The following is a 12,779-nucleotide window of genomic DNA, read 5'->3' as shown; positions in this document are numbered from 1 at the left end:
CTGTAAGGTTAATTGAAATAAAGCACAAGTGACATTGATACTGTGACTGTTCTGCATAGTACTGTATTTTACGTTGCAACGGCGTGTCTTTTAACATTATAGAGAAAATGGGAGTTAACTGCACCTACAAAGTGTTTTAGCTGCGTTTGAACAAAATGTCCAAATCAAATAATTGATTTATCTAACTTAAAACAAGGAAAATGAAATGCAGCTACATTGAAATGATCTCATGTAGCACATTTGCGTCAATCTGCTGAAGTTCATCTGAATTCCTGTTTTTCACGTGGTAGCTTTTAAAGTATTTTCAGCGCTCAAATCTGACCCTTCCTACCAATGCCTGTAAGAAGTCTTCCATGCTGTACTGATCCAAAAAAAATCAGGCTTTGAACGGATGAAAGAGACTAGAGCCTTATGACTACCTCACTAAAAAGCTTCTGTAACTGGTGCTCCTGGCCAGGTGTCCCAGTGCCAGGGACTGATTCCCACTGGCTCTCCTCCTCACTTCTGTTAGGGCACATTTGAGGAAGGTAGAGAAGTAGGGGGGGGAAAAGAAAACAGTAATAATTTAAAAAAAAATTTAAAAATAGAAAAAATCTTAGCCTCCTATCACATACCTCACAGGTATTTTCTCCTCCAAGGTAGGCAGAAGGATGTACTCTCATAGCTTCCACAGAATGCACTTGCCCCAAAACCTTCACTTGTTGCATTTCATCTCCTGGGGAAAGGAAGCAGTGGAGAGCCATAGCAGGAGAAAGATGAAAAGGTATGCTGTATCCTGCAATCCTGAAGTCATACAGTGTTTTGCTCCAGCCTGATCTTCATATATGTCTCAGTCTTTCACAGCAAAGGCTTTTGTGGTAACTCCGGAAGGGATGTTTTATTCCTAGAGAAAATAAGTTACCCCATTCCCTGTCCCCCATCTAACTACCTACCTACATATCATCCATGAAGGCCACTTAGGTGTCAGCATGGCATAGCTCACTTGTTGCAGAGTTGACACATTAATGTAAACAGATTACATAGGATCCAAATTTGAGGCCTTTATACTCACAATCTTAAGAAGGGAAATCCCTTCATGGGTACAGAGCAGGGCTATTGCCGTTTCCCCACTTCAAGTCTTGCAGCAGCAAACAGAAGAAACAAAGTTTGGCTTTCTTGACAGGTATTCTAGGCAGACAAGGCCTGCAGGGAGATTACTCCGCATTTCTCTGTGACCAGCTAGTCACCTATTTTAAAATTTGTTTCTGAAGATATTTCCTTTCTGGAAGAAGTTCAAATGACAAGAGTTTTTAATGACCCATAAAAAGAAAAAAAACTATGATATTAACAATTCATTAAACAGCAAATTTTCATTTGTTCACTTTAAATGATATAGACTACTGGATTCTGTTTTCCTGTTGGGATTTACAGTGTATTTCAGTTTGCAGTAGGCCTAATCTAATGAACATTAAATGCATCTGCACTTCCAAATCCTGCAATACAGATGTCACAGTAAATTGAGAATACCCCTTACAGAACATGTTTGACTGCCTTCTTTATCCAGATTTCCTGTTAACTCCATTTTGCATCAGATTTGGAAAAAAATGTGGTTTTGTAGAACAGAATTTTTCCTTGCTTTTCTAACACACAAAAGCAAGTCTGTACAAAATCTGATATAATTCTTTTTCTCAAAATCCAAAGACAGTTTGGGAAGTTCTGCAATCACATTATTTTAAAAGACACCTCCCCCACTGCCAAGTATTGCTTACACAAAATATATAAAAGCCTAGTCACTTAAGACAATCTTATATTGCAAGCTATTTTGAAGTTACATTAATTTGTGCTAAACATATGTGAATATTCCATAGATAAGTCTATAAACCATTGAGGCTTTTATCTACCATAAATAAAAAACAAATGGCCCATAGATTTCTATTGCTTACATGCCTTCCCCACTACCTCCAAAATTCACCACTCAGAATACAGCAAAGCAATAATGATTTATAATTTGCAAAACAAAGACAACTTAGGAAGCAGAAAACATTTTCATTTCAGCCTGATCCAATTCTAAAACTCAACCTTATTTTATGGGGAAAATACTGAAATTATGTGAGCTCTGGACCATTCTTTAAGGAATGAGACTTACTCACTCTAAGAATGGCATACATTTTGCATTTTACATAGCGAAAAGAAGCATTAACCAGCAGTTTGTAACTCACAAACTTTACATTTAGTGAGGAGAGATGTGCCAAATACTTGACAAAAAAAAATCCAAATAAGGTAAGGAGAATGTTCAGAAGAAGCTGGGCAAATAGTCAAGGTGCTAGCCCATATGTAACTTAATTATACACTACTTATGTAAACATATCAAGATGATACATATTCGAACACAAGCAGCAGTCGAGGTATATCCTAAGACTGTAACATGTTCGATTCAGGACTCCAACCTTTAAAGAAAGCATAGCCTATAGAGCTAATTCACTGCTAATTTACTGCTAATTTGTTTTTATACCAAAAGATGAGACACACTCTCTTTTAACATGTAATGTCCTAGTAATTGTCAGACTTGATATTTAAGTTCTGAAAAGCTCCTCCATGTTAGGTGTTGCTAATTTTGCTACAATTGGCTTTAATTTAAAATTGAAGTGACTCCCTTTTGACTGTACAGATATCATTTTTCATTAACCAAAATGATCATTAAGCAAGATGGTACTTATAGCTTCTGCTATATTAGTCCAAATCTCACCTATTTTTCATAGCATTACAAGGCCACACTATAAAAGCCCGGAATCAACAATAACATTATTAGAAATCTGCAAGTGCAATTGAAAAGTTAAAAACTGGAAAAGTTAAGAGGAAACCGCAATGCCATGCTTACTCTAATGAACACAGTATTTCACATGTCACTTAAGCTCATGAAAAACTGCAATGTTAGTTTGAAGTTTCCTCCAAACATTCAGAAAAGAAGTTCTCTCATTTTCACTACTATTATTTTAGATGTTAACAAAAGAATTCATGTAAAGGAAATACTACAGTATATTCCAGTATATTATACCATGTTATGACCTGTCACAGATTTGAGATACTCTGTTAATCCTTGATTAGAAATCAGTTCTAGTGAGTAATATCTCTAGCCACTACATTTATTTTACAATTTGCAAACAGCTGCAGTTTGACATTTTTTTATAGTTGAACATATTAAAAAATCTCTTTCAGTTGACTAGAGTGTGAACAAGTGTTTTCAGATATCAAATGAAGTTTTACTTCTCCTGTATAAACTGTGCAAACCAATGGAGACTTCTCCACTGTTCTTCAATTTACATCCATCAATGTATCACAATGAAGCACCAACTAGCACGTCAAGATTTAAACTTCACATATAAAAAACACGTTAACACTCAGGTACAAAGAAAAAAAGCCTTTGAGAGGGATAAATTGAAAATGAACTTGACACTAGAACACTATATTGGGTTTGTGTGGCAAGGTTTTGGTAGTGGGGGCCTAGAGGGGTGGCTTCTGTGAGAAGCTGCTTAGAAGCTTCCCCCATGTCCGATAGAGCCAATGCCAATCAGCTCCAAGTCGGACCCGCTGCTGGCCAAGGCCAAGCCTATCAGCGACGGTGGTGATAATGCCTCTGGGATAACATTTAAGGGAAAAAAAAACGGTGGAGAACAGCAGCAGCAAAAAGAGAAGTGAGAATATGTGAGAGGAACAACCCTGCAGACACCCAGGTCAGTGAAGGAGGAGGGGGAGGAGATGCTCCAGGCGCCGGAGCAGAGACTCCCCTGCAGCCCGTGGGGAAGACCATGGTGAGGCAGGCTGACCCCCTGCAGCCCATGGAGGTCCACGGTGGAGCAGATATCCACCTGCAGCCCAGGGAGGACCCCACGCCGGAGCAGGTGGGTGCCTGAAGGAGGCTGTGACCCTGTGGGAAGCCCATGCTGGAGCAGGCTCCTGGCAGGACCTGTGGACCTGTGGAGATAGGAGCCCACGCTGGAGCAGGTTTTCTGGCAGGACTTGTGGCCCCGCAGGGGACCCACGCTGGAACAGTCTGTTCCTGAAGGACTGCACCCTGGACCCATGCTGGAGCAGCTCATGAAGAACTGTAGCCCATGGGAAGGACTCACACTGGAGAAGTCCGTGAAGGACTGTCTCCCATGGGAGGGACCCCACGCTGGAGCAGGGGAAGAGTGTGAGCAGTCCTGCCCCTGAGGTGGAAGGAGCAGCAGAGACAAGGTGTGATGAATTGACTGCAACCCCCATTCCCCTGGAGGGAGGCAGAAAAAATCATGAGTAAAGTTAAGCCCAGGAAGAAGGGAGAGATGGGGGGAAAGTGTTTTAAGATTTGGTTTTATTTCTCATTACCTATTCTGATTTGATTGGTAATAAACTAAATTAATTGCCCAAGTCGAGTCTGTTTTGCTCATGATGGTAATTGGTTGAGTAATCTCTCCCTGTCCTTATCTTGACCCATGAGCCTTTTGTTATATTTTCTCTCCCCTGTCCAGCTGAGGCTGGGGAGTGATAGCGTGGCTTTGGTGGGCACCTGGCATCCAGCCAGGGTCAACCGATCACAAACGTGTTTTGTACAATCTTTTAATTAAAAGAAGTTTGATTGCTTCTACTTCAACTAGTACAGCTTCCCCCCTCGTTAGGGACTAACCAGAACAGCCTTTCTACCTTACAGCAGAGCAGGAATAAAAGCAGGTCAAGTTACACTGTTAATCCAGCAGATGTAGGTCAGTTTGGGATAAATATCGGAACAAATGGAAAATACCAAAGTGCCTACTACAACTGCTGCTGTGAAGTAATTTGGCCTTATTCTCTTCAGAGCTGTCAGTCAGCCGCAGTTGTGGAGTTTCCAGTGCTCAACTTTGAAAAGCCAGAGTTTTAAGACTTAGATGGGTCAGTACAGCTGTGCTGTCCTATTCAGCTTCTACCAGAAGAAACGGCAATAATGCAATGCATTATGTATTGATAATACCCAGAAAGGTGTAACTGTATTTTCATATGTAGTCACAAATTATTCTTGCACGTAATAGCATACTCAGGTTACTTTAGCTAAGATTTGGCAATTGAATTACCATGATTAGAATCATTGTTTAATTAATATTGTGGTATATAAGAAGCTTAAAATATAACCAGAGTATTTTCACCTCTAATATAAGAAAACAGTCTCTCTCGCACTATCCTTCCCATACAACAAAGAAAAAGACAGGCAGTCAACAACAAACTGTTTACAGAAGATGATGATAGAGGGAATATCAAAGCTATGCAGACAACCACTATACTGCATATATGACGATATGCGCTGTTTTACAAGTAACATAAACCTTGCCAACTCCATTCACAAAACAAAGAATAAGCTGGAGAGGAGTTCAGTAACGTAACTCTATGTGAACAGAACTTACACGAAGAAACATTCAGTTCTGGAAGAGCTTAGGGATTCAAATTGAGAAACACAGACTATACACTAATTATTTTTCTGAAACTGAAGAGCAGCTGCCTATGGACGGTTAATATTCTTTAAAAGCTGTGTAAGAAAAAAGTGGAATCCTAAACTGAGTACTACAAAATAGAAAAAAGTTAAATTTATGCATTTATAGTAATGTAAAGCTGTATTTAAAGTGATTTGCTGCTACTTAAAATGTGAAAGCTATAAAAGCATTCACACTCTCCAAGAGCCATTTGATTAAACTAGAAAGCAGTAAATACAACTCAACTCACGGTTAGGAAGAAATGGTCTTTCCCTCAAAAATCCCAAACTTGTCAGACAGCAAAAGTGCTCCTGAATAAGGCTTACATAGATCCCAATATCTCAGTTTTGCAAATAAAAGGATGGCAAAGGATACAAGTGTAATCTTATCTTCCACATTTACAGATGTTAGGGAAAGGAGATAGGACAATAGGTAGGCAGACATCGTTAAAGGAAGAAACAGGGAGTCTTCCACAAGAAAAATAACTACCTACATTCTTCACTAAATCCTTTTTTCCTGTTCCAAGTTCTCTATGTTAGAAAATCCTACACGCAAAACAGTAGTATTAAAAGAGAGCACTGGAAGATGCAATACACAGCCTCCAGTGTTAGCACTCTGTTTTGTCATTGAAGTACATGTTCTCTGCTCCTTCTTCTCCCCCCTTAAATGCTATTATGATAGTGTCCTACGTATTGACATTTAAAGCACCCATCCTGAACTTATTGTGCATTAACATAAGAGAAATTGCAATCATTTGGACTTAGTCTTTAATTTTCATTTCTAAAATGAAGGGAAAAGGTCCTGAAATAGGTTCATAGAAAAAATGAAACAAAACAAAACAAAAAAAAAACCCAAACAAAACCCCCCAACATTAAGAACCCTTGCAAAGACACATATATTCATTTTGAAAATACTCAATTCTTTTCAAAATTTTTTCACTGTGTAGAAAGGTAAGTTGTTCAAGGGCAGATTCCTGAGAGAAATCATGATTTTACAAGTTACTCCTTGCCACGGGAATTTGATATTTGCCTTTCTTCCTTTCAAACACACCTCAGAAACTCCTTGGGAAGAAGGGATATGCTCATTAAGATCATACTTAATATTGATGCAATCCCAGGAGACACAAACTTAACTATGTCTAATAGTTTTACCATTCTACATTTGTTTTGGAATGTGTATTTTGAAAAGCATGTCAGTGGCATTCTCCTTAGAGAAGAACCTCCATTGTTTTGAGAGTGTCTAACAGAATAAGCCTACCGTTAGATTCATGTTTTAAAACAAAATTAAAGTATTCCTTCTTTCTCTTGGAGGAGGCATTAAGAGGACAATGACAGCATCTTCTATTTCTACTTTTCAAATATTAGATGAAGAGCGAATCATCGTTCTAACAGTCAACCACACTCTGGTTGCACTGTTATTCTCTTGGCAGCTACTTGATGTCCATGACCATCTCTTTACAATACATACAGTTGTTATCAGTTACTTAATCACCATTTGTGACGCATACATAAAAAAAAAAAAAACCTCAAAATCCAATCTTGACTTTGCATAGCAATATTAAAAGATTAATTCTTTGGTGGAAAGAGTAAGGGTAATCACATTCAACACATTTTGTCAATAGTAGGATCAGGCCACAGTGACGGGAAAGCTAATTATGAGGACTAAGTCTTCTATAACAAAAAACTATGGCTTAAAGACATTTATAGTACATTGTAATGGAATTGCAACCAACAATTAAGTAAATTTAAAAGCAGAGGGAGATTCACTGTCTTACACTTCTGAAATTAAAAAAAAAAATTAAAAGAGAACTAACAAGAAAGTAGACAAGAAAAATGTATTTGTTTCAGCAGAGATGCTTCTCTTGATCAACATTTCTGTGGAGTTACTTCTTCAGTGAGAGACCACAAAACTGTTTACTGTTGATGATAGAAACTCAAATATTTTGAGTGTAAAAGTGATAAATACTATCAGAGTGAGTGATCCCTATTCATGTATTCCTCAGGGAAGTTGTGTGAGGTCATCAATGGGAATTTGGATTGTTTAGTTACTTCATGTTCCAAAACTGAACGTGAACTGCTATATGATGACTATCAATAAAAATACATAAAGAAATCAAGCAAAAGAATTCATAAAATATGAACTAACCTGAGAACTAAGCAGCTAATAAGCCTACCAAGCCTTGGTTAGATTGACTGAAGTCGTATAAAAACAGCCACCATCAAGTAGAGTGATACATTTTATGTTTCAGGTTTCAGCTTGTGGGTAAAATATTCCAAATAAAGATTGTATCAAAACTACTGTCTTCTATTCTGTAATTGTCTGTACCCTCGCAGAACTTACAGAATTACAACAACATGCTTTTGACTTTTGTACACTGTATTAGTGTAACAACACTTAGCTGTCAAGACAATCCCTATGCATACAGCTTTAGGTTGCCAAGATTTTGCTAACAGAAATCCTACTGAAAATTCAAAATAGAATCTAGATACACAAGATATTAAGTAATGTATGACAACTTCATCTTAAATCAGCTTAGATGATCTGAGTAGTACCCATTTGCATATTTGCCTTTTTTTTTTTTTTTTTTTTTAAACTCTGCTTGTAATAGATCTGGGCTTATGAAGAAAAGAGTCTCACCCGTAAGCAATTATCTGTCTTCACTGATTTGTTGCATCAGTGATCACAGTTTCAGACAAATTAAAGTGTCCCTACATTATTGTCATTAGTAGACAGGTTGCAAGCATTGGAAGACACAGAAGAAACCGTGTTGAGAAGATCTGCCTGGTGTTGGCAGACTACTGAAACTAGATCATTTGCTACCACATACAGCACTATCCAGTGTCTTCTCAGAAGCAAAGCATGTTAAGGCATTAGATGCCATTTGCATTATCACACAGCAGGGGGCTACAGCAGCTACAATTCCAGGATAATCTTAATCTGTATCTGTGTATTATGAATCCAACAAAACTATTTTTAATATTAGTTTCTCACATGATAACTCTTTATTGTAAAGAACGTACTTTTCAGGTTGTATAAAAACAGCTCAGATGACGTACTTGAGTTATTCTAAATATATGCTGTCCTCCAACTGTTAAATTTTGTCTAAAGGAAGGCTAAATTCATGAAGCAGAAAAAACAATCAGAATGAAACAAAAATGTAAGGCTGACTGTAAACATATGTAACAATTTAACCCCTTGGGACACTGTTTAAGTATTCCAGAATCATTACAGTGCACAACTTAAGAACAACAGCAGCCAGAGATCCTATTATTTTCACAGCAAACGCTGGAGAGGGCAGAGCAGACTAATATCATACCCAAACTCAGCTGACAAACCGCTTCTCAGCTCAACATGTTATTACTCCCTCTTACACCTCCATCACTCCCCTTTCACAGCAAGCAGACGACACTGGACTCTTTTACTTCTTGTTTGCCCCCTTTCTGAAGGGACTGCTTGCTGTTAATGCTATTCCACACACAAGCTGAGAAGCATTATTCTATGTCTTCTTTCCTCAGCGGACGCTTCATCAGTACTCATCACAGATTCCTTAAGCAAGTCTCTCCACAGATCATGCCAGAAAGGCACACTTCCATACAGGACACACATCAGCTTGACTCTCTGTCACCTTGTCTTTAAAACTTAATTAGCTTCAGTTTCACTAACAGGAACAATCCATAGTTACAATCCAGAAGTGCTTCGAATCCTCAGAGCAAAGATCTTATTCACGTACAAAGCTGATGAAAAACCTGCATATCCCATGGCCCACAAACAGAAAATCGGAGGAATCTAACAAATCCATTGAGCCACCTCACAACACAGTTCAGGGAAGCAAAGTAAGCCAACAGGAAAAACTACTTTTAAATGCAGGTATAAAGCTGCCAACAAGAAATGTGTCTAATATGGTAACTGTGTCTGCTAGCTGTGCCAAAATAAATGGCAGAAACTGAGAAAACAAGATTTATGAAGTAGCACTATAAGGTGGACCAAAAGAATTTGATCTTCTGTTAGATACAGTCACTATTCAGGACAGTCTTCTCCCAGAAAATATTTACTCATCTTCTTCTCCATTCTCCTTTATCTTAGGAGAAAAGGATAGTAGTAATTATTTCCTCTCACTGCTGTCTGAGGGTTACAGGTTCTTTATATTCCCCCCCTGCCTTTTTTTTTTGTTTAAATAGGGCCCAGCAAAAGTGCCTCCTGAAACAGCACTCTGCTGAAGTGCAGCATAGAGTGCTTAAGTATTTTTGACTTAACTTTTAATCGGGAGCTAAAAAAATAATTGTGTGAGAAACTGAAAAGAGGGAGATGTTTCATACACACGAAGGGCAAGCTGGGTAACATGTTAAGCATCGCTTTTCCCCATCTGCAAGGACAGGCCCAATCTAGTTATTTCCACAAAGTCACAGTCAGCTGTGTATTACACCCCTTTTCTTGCAACATGTTTTTTACCTGATGCAGTTCGTAGAGTTTCATTTTGCCTGGCACACTCCCTGAACTGCTGTGAAAGGCATCACTGTTTTTAATCACTGGTTTACTCTCAAAACTGCGATGCGCTGAATGCGGCTGATTGCATCTTAGGAAAGATCAAATCCTCCTCCTCCGGCAGCAGCCCCGATTTTATTGGTGACAGAAAGTCAGTCCAGACGCTTCCCCCCCGCCCCCTCCTTTGCAGGGCAATGAATTGACAATTCACAGGGAAATGTAAAAGGCAGAGAGGAGCCAACCCCCAGGTGCAGCCCGCCACACATGCCCCAATAAATAATCTTGTATAGCACCAACACAGCAGCTCCTTGTGCAGTGACGTACCGGGCAACTCATAAACATTGGTAAAGAATACAAATAACCTGCCCGATGAAACTGTCCTTTGCAGTTGCCAAGCGCACTCCCCCTTCCCTTCGTTCTCGCCTCCACGACCGGTAACTTCCTCGGGAGGTGGAGCGGGGGCACTCGGAGGTTCCTGGCCGATGGGGGGGTTGGGGACGGGGACACGGACGAGACTCGTGTGTTTCGGGCACCCGGGCGGCTGCCTCTGCTCCCGCTACGGGCTGCCAGCCGCTACTCGCTCCGGAGATCGCCCGACAAATGACGCAGCCGAGGGAAACGCGAAATACATTAAACTTGACACGAAATGGCACGACGGAGGCGAGAGGAAAAAGAAAAAAAAAAACAAAACCAAAAACCTTACAAGGTCACTTAGTTTAATCGTCTCTTCGCTTCTCCCTCCCAAACTGAAACACCCCGCACGCCGAGCGAGGGCCGGGGAGAGAGACGCCCCGCCGTCCCCCCGCAGCCGCCCTGAGGAGTGGGCGCCCGCCGGCGAGCTGCTGCGCGGTGGCTCCCCGAGCCCGTTTACACCCGCCGGGCCGGGGCCGCCGCCGCCGCCGCCGTTGCCGCCTTCCCCGACCCCCGCGCCCGACCGTTACCTTCCCCCCGCCCCGCCCCGGCCCCACAGGGCGGCAGGGGCGGGGGGACGGGGACGCTGCGCCGCCATCCCGCCGCCGCTGAGGGGGCAAACTCTCGGTGGCAGCGCAGCGCCGTGGGCTCGGCCGCCGGCTCGCCTCCCCCCAGAGCGGGAGAGGTCTGAGGGAAGATCTCCCGCAGGCAGACGCGGCGGTCACCGGCACCCTAGCAGCCTGCCGCGGGCTTCCCTCCGCGGCGGCCGCTACATTTGACTTGGACGGGTAACGTTAATTAGGGGGGGCGGCGGCGGTAGGGAGGAGGGAGAGCGGAATGCATCCAGTCTGGAAACTAGCTGCAGGATGAGCCGCCTGGAGCAGGATGGTGAAGGGATCCGCTTCCGAACCCCCGGCTCATCCGATTATCCTACGCATGTATTTTATACCTCACATACAGACACGCATTCTCGGCGGCGGCGCGATCGAGGCACGGACACCCCCCCCCCCCGCCAACTCCCCCGTCTCCCCGCCGGGGAGGCACGGCTGGAGCCCGCACGTTTCCCCGGGATGTTGTTGCAGCGCGCACGCCGCTGCTGCGGCTCCACTCGCACTTTCGGGGGCACGCTTGCGGCGGGCGAGCGGGGAGGTGACGGGGAGTTGAAGGGGTGGCTGCAGGGGCTGGCGAGCGACTGGCGGCGGCGGGGGGTGGGGGGGAGGGCGCGGAGGGCGAACGAGGGCGGGAAGAGGCTGACGGGGGAAGGGCAGGAAGGGTTAACAACCGTGCGGCGCTTCAGCGCTGGATAGCGCTACCGGAGCGGGAGGCTGGGGGCGCCCGGGGAGAAGAGGGCGGCGGGGAGGGGGAGCCGGTAGAGGGGCGAGGGAGGGAGGGTCAGGAGCGGGGCGGCGGGGGGGATGGGCGGCGGTGGGCAGGGGGGCCTGGGATACCCCGGGCCGCGGCGGTGCCCCCCGGGGTCCCTCCCCGCGCGCGGGGCAGGGGTGGGGAGGAGGCGGTACCTTGTACGAGGATCCCGCAGAGGCTGTAGAAGCGCAGGAGTGCGCCGGGCTTCAGCCGCATCCTGGGGGCTCCCCTCGGGCTGGGTGGGCGCCAGGCACGCAGATCCGCAGCCTCCCGCCGCTCCGCTCTCCGGGCGCTTCCTTCCCCCCGCAGGAGCCGCCGCCGCCGCCGCCTCCGCCGCAGTGTCTCCCTCGCTGTATCCAGTGGGATGCGGAGGAGGAGGAGGAGGACCAGGGTCGCGGGGGTGGATTGGGGAGGGAGGAGGAGGACGAGGAGGGGGGAGCGGCTCTCTCTGCTGGCTCCGGCGCTGCTGGGCAGGTTCAGGTTCCCCCCGCGGAGCGGTGCCGGGTGCCCCCGCTGGCTCCCCTTGCCCCTGCCGGCGTGTCCGTCCGTCCGTCCGTCTGTCTGTCTGCTCGCCTCTCCTATCCCGTCCCGTCCCGCTGGCGGGCGGCGGCAGCGGGGGGGGGGGGGGAGGAAGGGGGGGACTGCGCTGGCGCCGCGGCGCGCGGGGAGGCTGCTCCGCTCCGCTCCGCTCCCAGCCGCTTCCCGGCTCGAGACACAAGGGCAATCTCCGCTTGCGAGGCTCCCCTGGCCTCGCCCCGCCCCTTTCTGCCGGGAGCCTCGCCCCTCTCCCCGCCCCCGGGGCCACACCCCGGCCCTCCCTGTGCCGTGGGCACGCCCCTGCCACCGCCTCGGCCACACCTCCACCGGCGCGGCACGCCCCTTGGCCCCCGCACCGCCCCCTCAGGTGGGCGTGTGACTGGCGTCGGCGGCTGTCCAATAGAAAGACCCCGGCTTCGGCCGGACTGCCAATGAGGCGGTGACAGGGGAGGCGCGAGACGCCAGGCTACAAAACAAACGGGCGTTTCTGAAAGTCTTCAGCCGCGAGCGAGGTGCCAGACCCTGCCTCCT

At 45.1% G+C, this 12,779-nt stretch overlaps 1 protein-coding gene across 3 annotated transcripts in view; it reads right to left on the bottom strand.

Annotated features, from left to right (window-relative positions):
* Positions 1–12,306, bottom strand: part of CADM2 (cell adhesion molecule 2) — a 701,199-nt gene extending 688,893 nt beyond the window's left edge. For all 3 annotated transcript variants that reach the window (XM_052794467.1, XM_052794469.1, XM_052794468.1), the window contains exon 1: positions 11,867–12,306. In XM_052794467.1, the coding sequence (XP_052650427.1) occupies positions 11,867–11,927 (61 nt within the window). In that variant the 5' untranslated portion in view covers positions 11,928–12,306. The remainder of the gene's footprint in view (positions 1–11,866) is intronic.
* Between the last annotated feature and the right edge of the window lie 473 nt (positions 12,307–12,779).

This window comes from Harpia harpyja, chromosome 8, assembly GCF_026419915.1.
Source record: "Harpia harpyja isolate bHarHar1 chromosome 8, bHarHar1 primary haplotype, whole genome shotgun sequence".
NCBI lineage: Eukaryota > Metazoa > Chordata > Aves > Accipitriformes > Accipitridae > Harpia > Harpia harpyja.
This window is presented reverse-complemented; position numbering and strand designations above follow the sequence as displayed.